Below are 21827 nucleotides of genomic sequence, written 5' to 3'. Positions count from 1 at the left end.
GGTTTTTCCTACTGTTTTAATGCTTGGAATCAGTTCTTTTATACCATAAATACTTACTGATGTGGGCAGGTGAGTGGAGAGTTGCCAGTTAAATTGACTTTGGGATTACATCAGGACTCAGTTCTTCCACTTGTAAGAGAACAGCTAGGATTAGGTGATTGCCTGAGATTTGATTTTTCACACACTGTATGTTGCACAGAGAGTGTAAGTGCAAACCAAGCGCTGCTTCAGAATGTTGTGCAATGTAAACTTCCAGTACAGTCTTTTCATCATTATGACTCGATGTTAGGTGGAAAGTATTTCAGTGCCATTTGGTGAAATTTCAAAAGTTCAAATTGAGAATATTTAATAGCGTGTAAGTGGGACACACTCGATTTCCATGGCTCCGTTCCTTCTCCATGGTTGTTGTTCTCCCCTCTTCTGCAGCCTCCTTTCTCAGTAAATTTACAATCCTATATTAAACAGACTTAAATCTATGTGATTTTCCTTACTAAGCTTATGGAGATTCATCTTATGGGTCATGAGCTCTCTCTCCCTCCCTCCCTCCCTCCCTCTCTCTCTCTCTCTCTCTCTCTCTCTTTTTTTTTTTTTTTTTTTTGTTGTTGGCCAGCTCAGTAGGAACATTGCCTTATTCCCTTACACATTTAAAGCTTGGATTGAACTACTTTCGCGTGGCCTTGATCATTTCGGGTTTGATATCTGCCTTGCCAACAGTGAACAGTTGATTTGTCAAAGATTAGGGATGACGGCAGCCCTCAGGAGTTCCAACTTCCAATCCCAACCCTGAGTTGGCATTCCAACTATGCTGGAACTCCAGCACAAAGTTGGACTAGAAAGATTATGTTGCAGCTCCTTGTGGAACTCCAGGCAGCTTGACAGAGAGATTTTTTTCTTCCTGCTGGGTTGCTGGGGGGAGTATTTTGAGAATGGGGAGGAAATTAAGTACTTTTAGGGTTTCTGGGACTGCCAGCAAAGGGGTTAAGATGTTGCACTTTGCACCCATTCTGCATAGAACCAGCCATGCCTTCTTCCAGATGCTCTGTTCTGTTCTCCTTGCCTAATTTTTTTTTTACTAAATATCATCCAAAACTCATGGGCCGTTTGGAGGATTTTACCCAAACAGATTTAAAAACAAAGTTGTCTTTGGTCAAAGTCCAAGGCTTTATGGAACATGCTGATCCCTCGCTCTTCTTTCTTGTTGGCTTGTTTTGGCTCCGTCTTGTCAGGGTTCACCTGGTGAGTTTGTTGTTAAAGGGAATGAAGGCAGCACTGAACGTGGCTCAGATTCCTACTGGTTGGAAAGGCTGCAGCCAGGGAGCAAGTAGGGCAGAGAAAGATGCCTGAGTGGAATTTTCAGAGCAGCTGTCAGTCACCGCAGATACAGAGAGATGCCTTGGTTGATCTAATTCTGCCTTCCATAAGGAGCTTCATTCATTCACGTCTGTCGGATCGAATCTGTGTGGTGATGGAAAAGCAGCGGGAGGTAAAGGAGCTGGTGCTGGCAGCGAGTGACTGAGGCTGCCTTAATGCAATTTGAGTCCGAGGTAGCAAGAGTTTTAAATTGCTTCCAAATGCATCCATTAGCCTGTACAGAGCATAAGGATAGACGTCCACAGATGTTCTTGTTTTAGGGACTGCCTAACTGACTACCTGTTCAGATCGGTAGGAGGTCTCTCTCTGGGTACGTCCTGCGTATAAATGGCAGGCTAGAAACGTTCACTGTTAGATTTGTTTAATGGGAGAGGAAATGGTAAAATAATGAAGCACTTGCAGTTCTAAGAACAGCTAGTATAAAATAGTTACTACTGGTTCATAATCATTATTGGTTAAAGTAGTATGCAGGTGAAGAAATGCGATAGAAGTAGTACGACCACAATTGAGCCCCAAATTTATGTCACTAAAGTGAGACAGTTAAGTGAATTTTGCCCCATTTTATGACCTTTCTTGCCACAGATGTTAAGCAAATCACTGCAGTTGTTAAGTTCGTCGCACCATTGTTAAGTGAATTTGGCTTCCCCATTGACGTTGCTTGTCAGAAGGTCCCAAAAGGGAATCACAACACACACACACACACACACACACACACACGACATTGCATCCGTCAGAAATATGAGTCGGTTGCCAAGGCATTTGAGCTTTGATCACATGACCATGGGGATGCTGCAACGGTTGTAAGTCTGAAAAATGGTCCCAAGTCACTTTTTTTCGGTGCCGTTTTAACTCCGGTCAATAAACAGTTGTAAGTCGAGGACTACCTGTACTTGTAAGATTTCCAAGTCATTTCTGTTCGAGTTTATTGTGGGTTGTCTTCTGCTTCCACCATTGCCACCTCTGGGGATGCTTTAATTCTATACTGTTGCATGACAGCTACAAAGTGAGTGAGTGAAATACAGAAAGTATGAATAGAAAAGGATTGGTAACTGGTAGTTTTCAGCTTGGATATGACCACTTAATTTACCTATTTTTAAATATTTATAACCCATTTTTTTTCTCTAGAAGCTTAAGATAACTTACATGGGGAAATCCTGTGACTTAGATGGGCTAAGACACTGATTGGCCCAAAGTCACCCTTAGAGCATCCATGGCTGCAGGTAAGACTTGAACTGCCATAGTCTTCGCATAGTAGCTATTCTGACATACTGACTCTTTCATTGCTACATAATGAGCGTCTTCCACATTTTAAGAAATAAGGCTAGTCTTGAAGCACACATTGTAACAACTGATCAGCTTTCCTTTGGGCAAGGGAAAATTAGCTCTGTTCAAAGAATGGAAGAAAAGAAAGGATTGTGTAGACTTTGTTTTCATTAAAAAGCACTTTTCAGAATCCTGATACAGTAGAAATAGTCTACAGTCAAACTTAATTGGCTCTATATGCTTTAGATATTACCGTATATACTTGAGTATAAGCCGACTCGAGTATAAGCAGAGACCCCTAATTTTACCCCCAAAAACTGAAAAAAGTTCTTGACTCAAGTATAAGCCGAGGCTGGGATCCGCCCGAGTGGCTTTCAGCACTGGATAAAATGCAAAATCGCTCGAGACCAAACTCGAAGGAATCAGCTGCCGGTGGGAGCGAGGCGATCCGTGCGGTCCCGTGACAGCCAGTCGGGCAAGCAACGCGAAGAGCGGCAGGGCTTTATTTTTGCACCGTGGAGCTCCCCCTCCTCCCAAACTCCCCCTCTCTCCCCCTTCCCCCCACTTCCCAGAGCTGAATACAGGGTATTAACCGGCGGCGGAGGCTTGCAGAACGGCGGATCGAGCCTCTGTCGCCGGCGGCTGGATCCGCGCTCTGCAAGCCTCTGCCGCCGGCGGAGGCTGGATCCGTGCTCCACAAGCCTCTGCCGCCGGCTGGATCCGCGTTCCGCAAGCCTCTGCCGCCGGCGGAGGCTGGATCCGCGCTCCGCAAGCCTCTGCCGCCGGTGGAGGCTGGATCCGTGCTCCACAAGCCTCTGCCGCCGGCTGGATCCGCGCCCTGCCACCGGCAGAGGCTTGCGGAGCGCGGATCCAGCCTCCGCCGGCGGCAGAGGCTTGCGGAGCGTGGATCCAGTGGGGGGGAAAAGCCCTTTAGCAGGATTTGCCTGCATGCCGGCGGAGGCTGGATCCGCGCTCCGCAAGCCTCTGCCGCTGGCGGAGGCTGGATCCGTGCTCCACAAGCCTCTGCCGCCGGCTGGATCCGCGCCCTGCCACCGGCAGAGGCTTGTGGAGATCGGATCCAGTGGGGGGGAAAAGCCCTTTAGCAGGATTTGCCTGCATGTCGGCGGAGGCTGGATCCGCGCTCCGCAAGCCTCTGCCGCCGGCGGAGGCGGGAACCGTGCTCCACAAGCCTCTGCCGCCGGCTGGATCCGCGCCCTGCCACCGGCAGAGGCTTGCGGAGCGCGGATCCAGTGGGGGGGAAAAGCCCTTTAGCAGGATTTGCCTGCATGCCGGCGGAGGCTGGATCCGCGCTCCGCAAGCCTCTGCCGCCGGCGGAGGTCTAGGGGTAGTGGGGGGGGCTCGCGGACATAGATGGGCTCAAGTGGAAGCCAAGCAGCCCTCCCGAATCTGGGCTTCTGGACGGAGCAGCCGGTGGTGCGTTTCAAAAAGCAGAAAAGTTGGATTTTGAACATTTCAGAGGCCGTGGGTCAAGCAGGCTACGCTTCCCCGGGCGCTGCAACGGCACCCGTTTTCCCCGGCGAGTTTTCCCTACCTGGCCCCTGCAGAATCGCGGCGGTGCCCCCGGAGAAGCCTACCCCGAGGCTGCGGCCGATTTTTCCTTCTCCAGGCCTCTGCCGCCCGTTTCTGTCTGACACACACACACACACGCACGCACGCACGAGGGGGAGAAACAACACTCTGGGCGGCAGAGGCCTGGAGAAGGAAAAATCAGATTACCCCTTCCACACGTAAAACTTCCAGTTTAATTACAAAGGAAGAAGAGAGAAACTTAGATCAACAGCTCACCTTCCTTTTCCTCTAGGTTGCAAGGGGAAAAATAAAAATCAAAGATCCTTGGAAGTAATGGTTGGAAAAGTTTGCAAGTCTTTGGGAAAGTTCAAGAAGTGAAAGGAATACCCTCCTCTTGAAAGACCAGATAAGGCAGACAGGGAGATGAAGAGTTCAACCGAGTTTCCTCTTTTGTTCAGGCTCCCCGATCAGACAAAGAACTAGCCAGCGGCAGGTTTCTCCCCTTTTCCCTCCCATCTCTCTTCCCCCAACCCTTGGGTCCCACAGCAACTCACGAACTCCAGCCACCCCTTTTCCTTCGAAAGGTCTAGATCCCGAGATAAGATATATACAGAAATATACATAAAGGGAGAGACGGACGCAGGCTGTTGGTTTCTCGCCTCATCCCTGGCTTCCAGTTCAAAACTTCCCTTTAAGTGAGCCTCCCAGAAAAACAAATCTTCATGGAGGCGGAGGAGGCAAGGAGAATCCCTCCGATCGTTGTTTCCGGCAAATGCACCTCTTTGTTTGGGTCCCCTTTGACAGGCGCGGAGAACAATCTCCTCCCCCTCCCCCCTTTTCCCTTTCTCCCTCCTCCCAGCGCGGCACTTTGGGTAGTAGCTACTACTACGATCTCGGGGTAGGCTTCTCCGGGGGCGCCGCCGCGATTCTGCAGGGGCCAAATAGGGAAAACTCGCCGGGGAAAACGGGTGCCGTTGCAGCGCCCGGCGAGTTTAAAAGCAGCGGGTGCAGATGCCTGAACAAAAGAGGAAACTCGGTTGAACTCTTCATCTCCCTGTCTGCCTTATCTGGTCTTTCAAGAGGAGGGTATTCCTTTCACTTCTTGAACTTTCCCAAAGACTTGCAAACTTTTCCAACCATTACTTCCAAGGATCTTTGATTTTTATTTTTCCCCTTGCAACCTAGAGGAAAAGGAAGGTGAGCTGTTGATCTAAGTTTCTCTCTTCTTCCTTTGTAATTAAACTGGAAGTTTTACGTGTGGACGGGGTAATCTGATTTTTCCTTCTCCAGGCCTCTGCCGCCCAGAGCGTTGTTTCTCCCCCTCGTGCGTGCGTGTGTGTGTGTGTGTCAGACAGAAACGGGTGGCAGAGGCCTGGAGAAGGAAAAATCGGCCACAGCCTCAGGGTAGGCTTCTCCGGGGGCGCCGCCGCGATTCTGCAGGGGCCAGGTAGGGAAAACTCGCCGGGGAAAACGGGTGCCGTTGCAGCGCCCGGGGAAGCGTAGCCTGCTTGACCCATGGCCTCTGAAATGTTCAAAATCCAACTTTTCTGCTTTTTGAAACGCACCACTGGCTGCTCCGTCCAGAAGCCCAGATTCGGGAGGGCTGCTTGGCTTCCACTTGAGCCCATCTATGTCCACGAGCCCCCCCCCACTACCCCTAGACCTCAGCCTCGGTCCCCTGTCCGACCCAGAGGAGTATTTTTTTTAAAAAAAACTTCCATCGGGATTTGTTCCTGGAGTTTAAATCCTTGCAGTCCGAAGCAAGAGAGAAAGCCGCGACCTCCTCCTGCGGGAGATTCTCTGCCGGCTCCAAAGAGCTCGACCACCAATGCCGGGGCGGCAGAGGCTTGCAGGGCTGGCAGAGGTGGCGGCAGTCCAGCGTTGTTGCTCCCCCTCGTGCTCCCCCTCGTGCGTGTGTGTGTGTGTGTGTGTGTGTGTGTCAGACCCGCAGGAATGGCTAGTAAAGGTGGCGGCAGTCCGGCATTTGCGTTTCTCTGTGTGTCGAGCCCCGTGGGCTCGACACACAGGAAGGGGGGGAATGCCGGAATGCCGCTTCCCAACAGCCATTCCCGTGGGTCTGACACACACACGCACGCACGAGGGGGAGAAACAACGCTGGACTGCCGCCAGCTCTGCAAGGCTCTGCCGCTCCCTTCTCTCAGCAGCCTGTTCCGAACGAAGGGACAGTTCTTTTTTTTTTTTGTTCACTGGAGTATAAGCCGAAGAGGGTTTTTCAGCCCGAAAAGTGGGCTGAAAAATTCGGCTTATACTCAAGTATATACTCAAGTATATACTCAAGTATATATTCTCAGTAGATCTCTTTTGCCTCTTGAGCAGAAAGTGTATGAAACAAATTATTATTAAAGGAGACTATCATCTTGATATCAAAAAGACCTAGCAAGATGACCCAGAATTAATTGATCTCAGAATAGTGTTGGAAAACAGTGTATTAGAAATAAAAAAGGAACACTGGGAGACCCTATGAATGAGGGATTTCAAATCTGAGTACATAGTAGAGGCAACCTTTTCAAAAAATGTCCATAATTGATATGTGGTTCCAGTTAAATAGGGAAACCAGCTTGTGTTCTTTCAAGAGCTGGAAAATTAGTCTGTAGCTAGACCCTCATTTATACTTTGCTTTTGTCCTGTAGTTCCTCTAGAGTGGAATCAAATATTTGAAGAGGTAACTTAAAACTTTAGGGCAAAACCATTTAAGAAGAAAATTCTGGCGAAGTACAGAGACCTCTGCGAGCAGAGAAGCAGAAACAATATCGTATTTGTTTTAGCCAACAATTTTATCAATGTTGATTAGAGGGTAATGTATCATGACATGCCTTTGCCAAATTATGCATATAAGTCTATAAGCAGTGGAGCCATGGCTACTTAGTGGGTCTCTTAGTAGCGTGAGTTCAATAATTCAACATCAGGTTGCAAATACATAAGAATGGAAGACATCACTTTCTTTCTGACGTAAATTTGGTTTGCAGCGATGCTTGATTTTCGAGCACACTTAGGAGTTAGCGCTATTGCCTTTTTGTGACCCTATTGTGTCTGTTGGGAAAAAAAGAAGAAATGCATAGAATTTTCATGCATAATATTTGAAATCTGCCTGAAAAGAAATCTTGTCTTTCTCTCAAATTATTGCTGGAACCATAGGATTTCATGGATTTATTTGGCAAGCCTCTGCCAGCAGAGGGAACTCCGATGTCCTAAAAAGTTCCATGCTTAAGAAACCTTTCCGGACTCGAGTCCTCCCATGGCATTTCTCTTTCTGCAATTATCATTTCTTGGAAAAGATTGGCTTTTGAATATTAAAGATTGTCTGCCCAGGTGAGATCACCATCTGCATCTAATGTGTCTTTGAAGGAAAGACCAAGGAACCAGCCCGTTCCCCTTGTGGGTTGAGCATGCTGTGATTTGGAGGATGACAAACCTATGTAGCGCTGCCACAGTTCCCCTAGTTTGACCTAGTTGTCAGGTGTGATTGTGCCTCTGTTTCAGAAATAAATGGTTCTGACAGCTGGCAGCACCTGTCTTGCTGGCCTGGAAAAGTCTGTCAGAAAGAGTGTGCTGCAGAATGGATGCCCTTAAGTTGAAGGCTGCATGGTTTGAGAAAGTCTGCTCTGCAGCTGGAGGAATGCATCTGGTAAAACTTCTGAAAATACACTTGTTCAGTCTTTCCCTCTGTGATGCAAAGCTCAGGTATTTGAAGTGGAGACTGGGGAGAAGGATGCTTTTCATACCAGCTTTACATCTGGGACTTACTTCTGCTAAATTGCCCCATCCATTGGTGGACGCCCAACTATCCTTTACCCATAGAAAATGAGTAAGATACTGGATCTCATCCAACGAAACCTGCACAAATCAGTGCATTAGTCTTTAATATGGCCAGCAGAGCTGGTTTTGTTTGTGTTGCACTAGCCGAGTACCCCTCTGGAAACTAAAGTAGTGGACTTGCCCAAGGGAACTACTCTACAGTCACTTGTTGGGTCATTTAGGAACCACTAAATGGAGACTTCATGCTTTTTAAACCTTCCAAAAAATGCTCATTGGCAGTTTTCCATGTTAACTTTTACTAGTTGGGTGTGATACAGGAAAACCTTTTATTTATTGCTTGTTACTCTTAATAGGAATCTTCTTTCATAGCAACAAGGTCGATTTGCCCGGATTAACCTCTTTCCCTTCCACAGGTCCCAAAGCAGATCCTCTCCTGGTGCTATTAGCAGCCCCAATAGCTGCTAACACTTCTATTAAGAAGCCCTAGGCTTGACAGGATCTGGAGGAAAGGGTTGCCTAGGGGATGTGCAGAGCAGTGGAAGTTCATCCGGTGCTGCGAGCCGTAGTAACAGCCCAGGGCCCTGGAGAGTAAGCGGTGCATTCAGCTTGGCCGGGGAGTGAGTTCTCAGCAGATGCTAGTGGCAATCTTTTGTGTTGCTTTTTCTAGAAGGCAGTTAATGGGATGGGCAACGGCTGGAGCCCAAAGAGATGGCGGGTGCCTGGTCACAGAGGTCTTTGTGGTCAAGTTTCTTATTGTCAGAGATCAGCGTGGATTTCAGAAAACAGGCAGAGTTGTTTGCCCAAGTAAATAAATCAACAAAACACAGATTTTTCTCAATGTGCTTATGTCCACTTGTTATTGTAATCCACATGTCTGAACTCTCTGCATTTTTTTAGCTGCAGCAGCTGTTTCCCTGGTGCAAACCTTCTTGGCAGTCTTCAGTCAAGCTACAGGAGTGGGAGAAATGCATTTTTGTGGTGTTGTAACTGCCTTAGAAAGGCCTAGAGTGACATGACTGCTTAAGAATTTAGGTGTTGGGGGATTTTTGACTAAAAATAAATAAAATATGAGCCCTTAAGCCCTTAGAGGTTCTACAAGGCTCAATTTCAGTGCAGTACTAAAAAAAATGCCTTGAACCTTTACAACTGCACACTTCTAAAGGTATTCTGCACCGGATAAATCTTATTTGACTTGGCATAGAAAGGCTGTTACTCCTGTCAGTGTCTAATAGCAGTTTTTGTAAATATTCCCCGATTGCTGCAAGTGCAAAGTTGACCACTGATGGTTCGGGCTGTGATCACCTCCACTGTCCAAAACAAAAAGAAAATTTTGATCCATGCACCGGCTCAGGCATCCTGCACAGAGACTGAAACCATGAGCTGGGAATATGCCACAACACAATCTCAGAGCACCAGGTTGAAGAATGCCCAGATTAGCAAATTGAAAATTGTCTAGTTTCACAAAAGCATTTTAAAGGCATATATGTATGCATGTGTGCATGTGCAAGAAGGCCTTTCACTGCGTTTTGACTCCTGGAGACTGCCTGGACTAGTCTCTGCAATATTCTTGGCAAGGTTTTCTGGAAGTGGCTTGCCTACTTCCTAGGACTGAAAGAGAGTGATTGCCCAAGGTCACCCAGCTGGCTTCATACTTAAGGCAGGACTAGAACTCAACAGTCTCCTGGATTCTAGCCTGATGCCTTAACCACTACACTAAGCCAGCTGTCTTTTAAAGGCAGTATTTTTGCCTATGTTCTTCGCAATCCAACAAGCACAGAAATTGGGGGGGGAGCCCATTTTTGTTTTGTGTTCAATTATCAAGCTTTACACCATCTCCAAAGTTTAACCAAGAGTCATGTTGTTAATAAAATATGGGACATTTACATAAATGACAACAGTAATGTACAGTTAATATAGCAGACAATACCACAATACAACAGATTTTTGTACAGGTAGCTAAATCAGCTATTTGAAAATTATTTTCCAAAATGGCAAATAATTGGGGTATTTCCTAACTACTTAATGACAAATCTTACACTTTTCCATGATCTGGAGAATGTGAGGAGCTTATGTTTGTTTTGCGGATCCAGATTTGAAAAAAATGAATGATTGAAAGGTTTATAGCTTATCATTTTCTAACATGTAGGGCTATTCTGCAAGGATGAGTTGAAATGTGTAAGTAATTGATATAGTTCTCATGTTTTGATTCCTCCCCACCCTCCCCACATCTTTCTTGGCCCACTTATAAACATTTATCCTAGTTAAACCATGTGACTCAGATGCATTATGCAAACGTACCGAACTCTTTAGGCACAAGTTGTTTGTGAAAACTGACAAAGGAGCAAGATACCCGAGAAAAATAATTTTCCCCCAGTTAGTTTACCCAACCACCCTGCTCAGTCACATTAATGGCTTGTGTTATTGTTGAACTGCTCCAATCTTTATATACTTGAACCAAATGTAATAAGTATTTCTAAACATGGTTCATTCTGTAATGAATGCTTTTCTTTCTGTTAAAAATGAAGTTTTTACGTTGAGGACATTAAACTCCCAAATAGATAATTATGGGAAAAGCCTCTCTTGCTTCTGAAACGTCTATATATTTGCAAGATTTCCATTACTCTTCCATTATCTTCCCTGGAACACCACAAAAACTCTTGTGGCACACACCTAGCTCCATTTGACTTTACTTCTTTCCCCCTTTATTAACTTAATCTGTCCTTCAAAAATATTTGATTTATACATGTTTCCTCAAATGGTAATCGTAATCCCTTTGTTAATCATTTAAAAAACCCTATATCCTAAATTACTATTCTCTAGTCCATTCAAGGATGGAAGCAAAATGTTGAGTATTGGACAGAGGGGAAGCATGTTCCTATATCAGCTATTTCCCATGTCAACCCTTAATTTCAATGCAGACTGAAGTATATATGGAAGGATATGAAAATAATTTGTCCCAGTCATACTGACTGACTCAAACAGTGAGTTTACATGTGCAAAAGCCCTTGTTCAATTATTTACAATGATTTAATATTCCAATTTGAACCCAGTTAGGCCTTATTCACCTACACTAGCTGAAATCCAGTTTAGTGAGTCAGCATGCTATCACATGCAGCAAATGGTGCAAGAGTAGCAGAGAGTGTGTGTTTAAAATGTGGCTGTCACTTGAAATAATACAATTCAGACTGCATCTGTAGTCTGTATGGAGCTTGATTATTGCTTGCAACTTCCAGTCCCAAAAATGATACGGATAAATATACAGTCTTTCTATACAGAGATCCCTTTAGCTGGAATTGGCTATTCATACTTCTGTGCGTGATGCACATAAATTCCCAGATGGACAGTGGTCCAGATCATAAGCACCAGATCAGGCATTTTAGGGAATTTTTGCTATAATATAGCACTGACAAAGCAAGCCCCAACCCTTTATATACAACTATATTGCAAAAATGAGAGAAATTCTATCTGCAACAACCAGTACTGTAGATACCACAGTGTGATGGTCTTAGCAATAATAATTTGCACAAAGATGTGGGTAGCTCTAAATATTAGTGATACCAGATTATGTTTTTTAAATACAAAAATGGACAGCCAGAGCTAGTTAAAAACTAAGGCCAAAATAACACAGAATCTGTTAGGTAGCATATTATTGTATCTTCAAAACTAGCTTTTTAAGCTTTAGCCCCTCCTGAACCTGCACATCTCAGTGGACAAAGCAAAAGGCAGATCTGTTTGCAGCATGGCACTCTGGTGGAATCAGCTAGCCCAATATTAGACGGTTGGAGTAGCCAAAATCGAGAGAAATTAGAATTTCTACATTCATAACCATTTTTAAACAGTCCGTTCTCCGGCTAAATGCCAACTATGGTTTGTGCATTCTTCCAAGTGGCCTTTTGGACACTTAGAAGTGAAATTCCCCCTGAGTTCTCCTTTGTGATGAGTACCTAGCAGAATAGCAGCACCCCACCTCAGATTCTGCTCATCCATTGTCTGGTAAAATCGTTGTGGCGTGTGAAGACTTTGCAGAGTTATTTTCTTGCATTTGGATAAGTTTGCTGAGGTGGCGGAAGAGGCACTGTCTCCAGAAGCTGGATAAAGCAGCCGCGATGGGGCCAGATCCCATTTCAGTGCAGTTCAATGAGCAGGTGCTTTCTTTAACAGCAAGGCCACAGATCTTAGCAATTACACTCTTGATGTTACATAAATGGAATGAAGTCTGCTGGCCAAAGTGGACTGCAAATCCTGGAGGGGATCCAGACCCTGAACCCTGCTGTTCCTGCCATAGATGAGCTGCCTGAATGGTTCCTGCTGCACCAGAGAATTCATATGCTTGAGAAAAAAGCCTTCGCAAAAAGAGGCCAGCTCTGGAGCATTATGGATCTATAAAAGACAAAGGGATGCTACATACTAGGCAGCTGTCAATTGTCTCCCCTTTTCCCCTCCCTTTTCCCCTCCTCCCTCCAAAGACAGTTTCATCTTGATAGCAAATGCCTGAGAGTATGTTTATCCTGTGGTTAAAAAGTACTGTCTATTTTGTGTGTCTCTTTCTCTCTGTGTGTGTGTCTGTGCCCACTTTCTGTATGGCTATTCCACAGGGATATTTTAAAGTGGTTAAAATGCCCCCACTTTTAAACCCCTGCTGCTTGCTGAGCCAAAGGAACTCGTGAGAGGGAATGAGCAACTGGTCAGTGAAACTGCCAGGCTAACACAGGGAGTCCTTGTTTAGCGGCTATTCACAGGTATACCAGGGGTGAAAAAGTCACTTTACAACCACATTCTTGCAATTTATGACCTTCACAGGGCAAAGGATAAAGGAAGACTTATAAATTCTGGAATTAGTCATCCCAGCAGCAGAAGGAAGTTCATAAACAGTCACGGTTTCATTTAGCAGCTGCTTTGCTTAACAGCTGAGTTGCCGGCCCTGATTGTGGTTGTCAAATGAGGACTTATCTGTACCTGTTTGGTTTTGTGAGACTGCAATTAATGGAGCACAACCCTGGCAGAATAATGCATAGGTTCCAGGGAATGCAAAGTTTTAAGCGGCCAAACAAATTTGTGGCATGTAAGATGAGTATTACGAAGAAAAGGAATTACTAAAGTACAGTAGACCCAAGCGGGAGAGGTGGTTCCCAAGCCTGGGTTCTTCGTATTCAACTGCTACCCGTGAAATTGTTTATTATTTTGCAATACTTGGCTTCCCCATACAGATAGGGGGGCACTTGACTACTGCAGGCCTTCTATAAGACCTCTTTTACTGGTTTAAGCCCATTTTTTCCCCCAATTCCTCTCCTAAGATCTGGCATCTTATACAGGGAAGCTGACGAGAGTGTCCTCTTTACCTTGGCATATTTATAGATGTGAACACAGCTTTCAATATTGATGGTCTGAGCACACAGTATCTCACAGTGGCGCTGGAGGCCATCCAGCTGGAATAAACTTGCAGCTGAGAGCAACTGGCAGAGATGAAAGAGAAAGCATTATTTTAACATTCTGCTCATTCCATTGACTTGCAGTATCTCTAGGTCACCTCTGAGCTGAAGTCCTTTGAGTGACATGCCAAAAAAATAATAATTTTTTTTAAAATGTAACACACCTTAAAAAGGAAATATGTCAGTGTGAATTTAAATAAATAAATAAATACATGAACTTTTAGAACTCAAAAGTATTTACCGGGAATCAAAAGAAAATGCAGAACAGGCCTCACTGTCTTATCGTAATCTCACTTGAGAAGGGCCTTTCGAAAGCATGTTAACGTTCACGTAGGAATACACAGAAGGAGAAATCTTGCAACCCTATAAATTTGGGGGACTATTTCAAAAGCTGTCTTTGCACAATAGCTTTTATCCTGATTTATCAGTTCAATTTGTTAAAGGCATCTGAGTCACAGAGATACATTAGTAATCACGTTGGATTAAGTCATACCTCCAAACTGCATTCTTCCAGAATAATCGGAATGCTTAATTGAGGAATAATATACCCTAATAATGCCTCTCTCCAAGGTCTCTGGATGGGAAGCTTTCTATATGATAACATATAGTTTCCTTCAGATCCATGTCCCATCCTGGATATGCCAATGTTTGTGTGAGCACATCTGAATGCTTACAACAATGTGGGTGTGGTTTGTCACTGCTGCCTTCTGGGATATTTTTCCCCCTTTCCATTGCAGCCCTATGATTTTTGCATGGTCTTTTATGTAAGTGTCTTCAGAGTTTTATTATAATTCATTGTGCTTAATTTTGCAAGATAAAGGCTGTCAGTATGTTGTAAGTTCTTAAAATATTCAGTCTGAAAGGTTATCAATATATTTATTTATTTCCTGCATTTATTTTTATAAACAATTCAGGAAACATACACTATACTCCTGCCTCTTCCTATTTTCCCCACAACAACAACAACCCTGTGAGGTGGGTTGGACTGAAAAGAGAAACTGGCCCAAAGCCACCCAGATAGCTTTATGCCTAAGGCGAGACTAGAACTCACAGTCTCCTGTCCCAAATATGCTTTTTCACAAGGCAACTGGGCTTTCTTATTTTTCTTTGAAGTCTCATACTCTCGGTTTCTTAACCATCTGTACTAACTATCTCTTTCTTGGTACCATGTAAACCTTCCTACAAGTGTGAAATGTTCCCATCATAGCTAGTAATCCCCATAGATATTACAAAGCTACTGCAATAGTATGAAGGCTGTGTATTGTGTGTATGTAGAAACTGCAGTTTAACTAAGCTCTTCAAGCTGTAAACTATGTTGTTCAACCACAAGTCCCAAGGCCTGACATCTGCATCTACGGGCCTGACTCAGATGTCTCATCCTTGTTGCTACTTCAGTGTGATGGAAGACCAACTTCCCTATCTTTTTTCTCAAGGTTATTTCTACCTGATTATTCCCAATATCTGTCATTACTTTAGCCTTGGTGCTTATCTTTAATCCCCTTTGCTTTGCACTTTTCATTTTATAATACTCCCGTTAATCTCAAAGCTGCCACTGAAAGGTCTGGTTATTCCTCTTTTTTTCTTGACTACTATCACTTTATTCTTTTTGACTGTCCCAGACATAATTCAGCACTGCAAGCCATCTCCAAACAAATCAACAGCTCCATTACTCACAGTAACGAATGGCTCCAGATAACAATTTTGAAGATTTCAAACTTGAGCAAGCTGGGGAAAGTTTAAGTACACTAAGAGCAGTATTCACTCATAAATTAATTTATATCCTGCTTTTCTACCAAGAGAATCCCTCTGGACGTGCACTAAATCCAAGTTGTTAATTCAATCTACATTTCTGAAAACCAGTCTAGAATATTTTAATCACTTTTCCAATACTCAAAAGTAATTTTTTGCTTCTTTTGGTTTGCAAACAGATTGGATGAACGGTTTTAACTCTAGAATTCCTTTACTTGAGTGTGTAGACTAATGTTCCTGCAATTATCACCAGTTCTGTAATGAAGATACTTTAATCATAGGTCAAAGGACAATGAGAGGCAAATGCTCACCTCCAGGATATCAGTGATGGGAATTTCCATTGCTTCCGTTCCTCCATAATATAAATACTGCATCAGCATCTAGAATCAGAAGAAAGGTAAAGCATTAGGAAGTCTGTAGTTTCACTAACAGGAACATGCAGAAACCTTCCACATGCGACATGCAGCATTAACCCTCACATAAACTCTTAAAAGATGAACCCTAATGTTTGATGTTATATATGTTGACAGCAGCAAGATTACGCACAAAAATGGAAGGACACTTCAATTCCCACAATGGATGAATGGCTGCAAAAGCTGATGGAGTTAGCAGAGATGGCTAAATTGACTGCTTTGATTTTTAAAAAAAAACACACACACCACAATTATTTTTGTTTCTACTTGGAAACCACTTCTGGACTTTGTACTTGAGGTGGAAAAAAATGAAACTTTGATTTTGGATTTTACCAAGTAGATAGGTTTGTTGTTATAGAAATGGCTAGTTTATACGATTAGGTAAAAGTAAGAAAAGTTGGGGTTTGATGCTATTATGTTATTCTACTGTGCTAAAGGGAGTTGGAAGTCAAAGTCTTTTCTTTCTTTCCCTTTCCCCTCCCCTATTTTTCTACTATTTTCTTTTTCTTTTTGTATTTTATATTATCAATTAATTAAAAAAAAGATCAACCCTAATGACAGACAGATCTGGCTTGCAAAGACTGGTGTAAAGTTAGCAAACACTGGTCAATACAATCCTAAAGTGCTTCTGTCTACACCAAGGGTGTCAAACCCACCACGTCACATGACGTGTCATGACATATCGCGACTTTTTTCCCATTGCCGTAGTTGGGGTGGGTGCGGTTTCGGCATGATGCATCTTGCCCCGTGGGCTGGCCGTTTGACACCCCTGGTCTACACCTAGTTCATTGCCACATTATTACAGCCATTTAACCAAAATTCCAAAAAATAAAAAATTGACTTGAGAGTTGAGGAAACTGAAAGCAAACCCACTGATTCTTTTGATTGTTAATCTAAATCCTATCTTTTCTGGGTTTCTAGCTTTTACATATTTTCAGCCTGCTCTGTAACAATGAAAGTAGAGAGCAGGATACAATGGATTTCACCCATCTACTTTTTTTTCCATGTCAAAGTCAGCTTTATTTATTGTCTTTTGACAACATTCCACATCCTAGGTTATTTATCCATTTAAAAATATTCCATATCAAGTTTGGTTGCTTTTTGTTTTTTGTTTTTTTAACAAGAAAGCCACATAAGCTTTCAATTGCATAAGTGGATTTAATACAAAGCCAGCAAGATATTTTTTTTTTGCTCTATTCATATTTAATTTTGTTTAACAGAGCATGCAAAGTATGCCTGGGAAGCTATGGTTACTATCCATGGAATATATTTTTGCTAAATAAGATGACTATTCTTCAGTATGTGCTGGCATCTCATGAACACTTACAATGGAAACAAATGAACTTTGGGTGGATCTGGCCTATCTGATGGAAAAAAAATCGGCAGGCTGTTGCTGCTGATTTGGCCCTTACCCCATGGGCATAAGCGTAAACCACTATCATTAGTCAGAGTTAATCATTGCTTGCTTATTGTGCAAATGGGCTAAGTATCAGAAGATAAACGTTTTCAAAAGCACAGCTCCACCTTTCAGTGTTGTGCAGCGGAAAGAATAAACTGAACTATTCTTTGAAACCCACCTTGAAGATATTATATCTCATGTCACCAATTTCCACAATCTTACTGCCTTGAATGTCTTGTCCGGTTTTATTGGCCATCAGTGTCTTAAATCTGTGAAAACAAGCAGAGGTTTTCATAGGAGGTTTTAAAAGGTTATTTGCTTGGATTATGTTTTAGTTGATAAAGTATAAATGCCTTTCCATCACCCCACCCAACTCCATTCTTTGAATTTTCAGGATGGTCAGCTTTCCTAGTAGAAGCTTCCGGCAAAAACAAAACGAACAAAACAAACTTAATAGGTACTCTCTGAATTTATTGGAGAATTCTGATTCTAACTATCTGACATTGAAAACCAGTCTTTCTTCAACCATAGGAAAGTAGTTTGCAGGAATCCAATTCAGATTTAATTTCAAACTAGGTTGAGGAACAGGAACCAGGGATTTGTGATTATATGATATCTCAGCACTGGGCACATATAAACTGGATTTGTAGTTAATTACAAGAAAACAACATTGTAATTTTCCCCTAAATAAATGTGCTGTGTTACAGTAACACTATTTTGTGTACTATCCCAAGAGTGAAATTCTAAACTCACAACAAATATCGATGTAACTTTGCTTAAATTTTGGATTGTACCAACCCATAATCCCTAGGTTTTCACATTTTTGTCATCTCACAATGGTGCAATTTATGCTTACAGTTATTGGCAGCAATCCAAACAGGCTAGGTTAGCTGAGGTGGACTAACTATAAAAAAAGATTTTCTCTGCTCAAATAGCATCACAGTTATATCAGTCTAAGCTTAGTAAAAAAAAGACACCAAAATCATATGTGCTTCTAGTAATAGTGCTGGACCAATCCTACATTATGAATCTGGGATTTAATAAGTGTAGCCCTCTTCAAACCAGATTGAAATGGTTTCGTGGATCATGAACAATATTCTAAGAATATCTTTTTTTTGATAAGAGTCAAGTCTTAGTTTGTTAGTCATCATCTAATATACAGTATACTAGGGGTCCTCAATCCCTGGGCCACCAACCAGTACCAGTCCATGGCCTATTAGGAACTGGGCCACAAAGCTGGAAGTGAGTGGTGGGTGAATGAGCAAAATGGAAACCATCCCTTCCTGCCCTCCCCCATGGTCCATGGAAAGATTGACTTTCATTAAACCCAACTGCTGCACTATATCTCATTCAGACATCCTCTCTACATCTTATGAAATAAAAGGGAGAGGCAGGGCTAGGAGCCATCTGCATATTGGTTTGACCAGTCCCCATACTCAAAATACTGTAGCTATCTCTTGGTTTATTAGAAATGGGATACTGCATGAAAGACAGAATCCTAGGAAATTCCCGTGGCATAACTGCAACCATCTAACAGCATCAGATAAGCTAATCTTGCACAGTCCAGGTTAATGAGATTAACAGAAAGTAATCAAGCACATAATACCTCCCACCTCTTTCAGCAAGGTTCATCTCTTTGCTATTGACCAAAGCACTAACAGAAACCCAGACCTAAACTGCAAATACAATAAAATCTGTTTCTGCCATAGGATCCTGATCAGCAATCACTCTTTTGTGCAGAGATCTGTAGGAACTGGCTTATAATAATATCACATCTTCTGTGCTGGGTAGGTTTCTTTAGGAGTGATTCAACAAATTCAAATTTCAAAGAGACGGTATCTCTTTTTCTTAGGGAGAAATTTTACAAAGCCCAGAAGAGAAATGAAGTTCCTCTTTCTATTAGACTTAATAAGCCAAGAGAGACAAGGTTAAGTATGTGAGAGGTCACTCAGACTTGGCCAATATTTTGTTTACATTCTCAAATTTCATTTGGTGGAGGGAGTTTCTTTCAGTAATAACTGAGTATAGGTAGGCGGAGCTGAGCACTTCCATAAAATGAAGAGGATTTAGTGCAGCTTTTTTTTAGTCAAAATGAATATAGACAATCTGATCTTCAAAGTATCTCGCAGCCAAATCAAAAGAAACTACCGAGCATTCTGTCACTGCTTGTCTACAGCCAGAATGCAACTGGCCTCTAACTCCATGGACAATATTGATATAGTAATGTAAATAGTGGTAACAAAGAACTTTTAAAATCAATTAAATATAGTATATTATTATTACTACTACCAGTTTTTAAAATACAAACTTTTAAATTGACCTATGACAATCGTCTGTAGCCTTCCAGGTTTCTGCCTGGAAACAGTAGCAGAAGTTCCTTTTGCTCCATTCTGGGTTTGTAAGCATTGTAAATCTATGCTCCAGCCACACACGGATGGTTTCTGAGTGATGTTGACTCACTCTTACTATTGTCAGTTGCCTCACCTAGGTCTAAACACAATCCTCTACTGCAGGGGTCTTCAAACTTGGCCCTTTTATGACTTGTGGACTTCAACTCCCAGAATTCCTCAGCTAGTGTGCCTGGCTGAGGAATTCTGGGAGTTGAAGTCCACAAGTCATAAAAGGGCCAAGTTTGAAGACCCCTGCTCTACTGCTTCTGCTATTTTGGATTTGGGGATTGGGATATAATTGTTGTATGCAGTACGGGGTGGCATTAATTGCACTTGCAAAATGATCTTTGGAAGGATTGGGATGGGGTGGTGTACTTAGCCTTCCTTGATCTTTCAGTGGCGTCTGGTACCATGGCTTACAGTATCTCATTTTAGATTGGCTCTGAGGTTTAAAGGAGAAGACATGGTGTTGGGATGGCTTTCTTCCTTGCTCTGTAGCTTGTTCCACTCAGTGTAGTGGGGTCTAGGACAACTCACTGCAGCCAGCTCGCTACAGCCATCTTGTCGCGGGCCACTCAGCACAGCCAACTTGCTGCGAACATCTTCCTACAGTCAACTTTCTGCGGGACAACTCAACCCGGGACAATCCATGTGATAAATGTTATCCCCCGCTGTTTATATTATGTCCATTTTTGCCAATGGAAATAATGTTGAAGAAACAGTGGCGGATAATATTCCCAAGATGGCCATGGCAAGTGGTCACATTCCAGTGTTAGTGGTGGGGGGAGAGATCTAACTTAAGGATCCTATTTTGCAGGGTTTCTCAGAACTCTACTTTCTTTTGACTCCTATTTAACATCTACAAGCAACTTCTCAATAAGGCTATTTGTTAGTATAGGGCAGGGGTAGGCAACCTTGGCTCTTTTATGACTCGTTGACTTCAACTGCCAGAATTCCTGAGTCATCTATGCTCACAAATTTCTGACTCGGGAATTCTGGGAGTTGAAGTCCACGAGTCATAAAAGAGCCAAGATTGCCAATCCCATATGCCATAACTAAGTGATCCTTTGCATAATTCAGTACCAAGTATCACTCGCTGAGAAGAAACTCACTTATTTGAAGCTGTAACCAAGAGAACTTTATGTGCATAAAACAGTTTTCCTTCCACTTGAAACGTCACATCAGACATATCTTTGTTATTTAGAAAGTGAGGATCTGCATAGAAGAGAAAAAAGGGGAAGTTTAATTAGGCTTCACTGCAGAAAAACACAATAAGAAACCAACATCCACTCAATAACTACTGTTTGAAGATTAACTACTTTACCCAAACGGGCTGGCAATGCCTTTCTGATTTCAGGAATACTGGGGATGGGGCTGCTTCCATAGCAGTGAGTAAAAATAGCTGCAAGATGCTGGCTGATTGAGTCATTCTGTGAATAGACAAGTTAAAGAAGCACATTATTCTGCTTTTATTACATAGAGGAGAGCAAAAGATATTTGAATTCATCTCTTTGCCAAGGATGAATGCAATACTCACACACAGGGAAAAATAACTGCATCTACATCGATACCTATACCTGTATCTAAAATAAATAAAATTCCTTTCTCAACCCTATGGGTGGTATCTGTTTTTACCAAACGCCCGTGAGTTTGAGGGTTCGGCACAGTATCTCTAATCATCCTAGTACTTCCCTCTTCTGGGCAGAGAGCTCTGGTGTTCCTGGGATCACTCTCCCAACTTAGTATGCATACACAAAAGTACACACACACACACACACACACACACACACACACACACACACACATCACTAAATTGTAAATTGCATGTTCAGTTGTATGACAGAAAAGGAGAATTTAAAATATTATTAACGTATGTGTGGAAATTTATGAATGAAAGCCTTTATTAAATATCCACTCATTGCAGATACGCCAAAGAGAGGCTGTCATAATTTGGTCCTGTCATGACAACTGACTCACTTGAAAAGTCAATTATGCTGGGAGTGATCAGTAGAAAAAAGAGAAGGGGCTGCCTTAGTATCCATTGGCAGAACACTATAAAGCAGTGGCCCCCAACTTTTAGGCACAGGGACCGGTTCCATGGAGAGAGGTTTTTCCATGGACTATTTTTGTGTGCTGCCTGCATCCCGTGGATGGGGCTTCGCTTATTTGCACAGCCCTGTTTCTGGCATGCCATGGACTGGTGCAAGTCCACAGACTGGGAGTTGGGGACTCTGCTATAAAGGATGACACTGGGATGACATGGTAGACCTGAAGGAGGCGGTGCCAGACAGAGGAGCATGGAGTGGCCGAGTATCGGACATGACTGAATGGCTGATGACAACAATGACAGAAGAGTTAAGTTTTTATTAGAATTAGAGCTTCTACTGCAAAAGAGAGCTTTTCCTTCTGGTCCCCATTAGTGCTGCCAGTAAACAAGCATAAATAAATATAGCCAGGGGTGAGTGAAACATCTAGAACTAATTATGGTTTTCCAAAAGCTTAAACT

The 21827-nt window shown here is 43.0% G+C and overlaps 1 protein-coding gene across 1 annotated transcript in view; it reads right to left on the bottom strand.

The window, feature by feature from the left end:
* Positions 1-9777: 9777 nt before the first annotated feature.
* Positions 9778-21827, bottom strand: part of ABTB2 (ankyrin repeat and BTB domain containing 2) — a 150306-nt gene continuing 138256 nt past the window's right edge. The window contains exons 12-17 of the mRNA XM_083361380.1: positions 20646-20751; positions 20434-20536; positions 17110-17200; positions 15431-15499; positions 13281-13394; positions 9778-12321 (exon numbers count right to left, since the gene is read on the bottom strand). Of these exons, the coding sequence (XP_083217506.1) occupies positions 12124-12321; positions 13281-13394; positions 15431-15499; positions 17110-17200; positions 20434-20536; positions 20646-20751 (681 nt within the window). The 3' untranslated portion in view covers positions 9778-12123. The remainder of the gene's footprint in view (positions 12322-13280; positions 13395-15430; positions 15500-17109; positions 17201-20433; positions 20537-20645; positions 20752-21827) is intronic.

The sequence above is a fragment of the Vipera ursinii genome (genome assembly GCF_947247035.1).
Source record: "Vipera ursinii genome assembly, chromosome: 1".
Lineage (NCBI taxonomy): Eukaryota > Metazoa > Chordata > Lepidosauria > Squamata > Viperidae > Vipera > Vipera ursinii.
The sequence above is the reverse complement of the archived record's forward strand: the minus strand, read 5'-3'. Positions and strand labels throughout refer to the sequence as shown.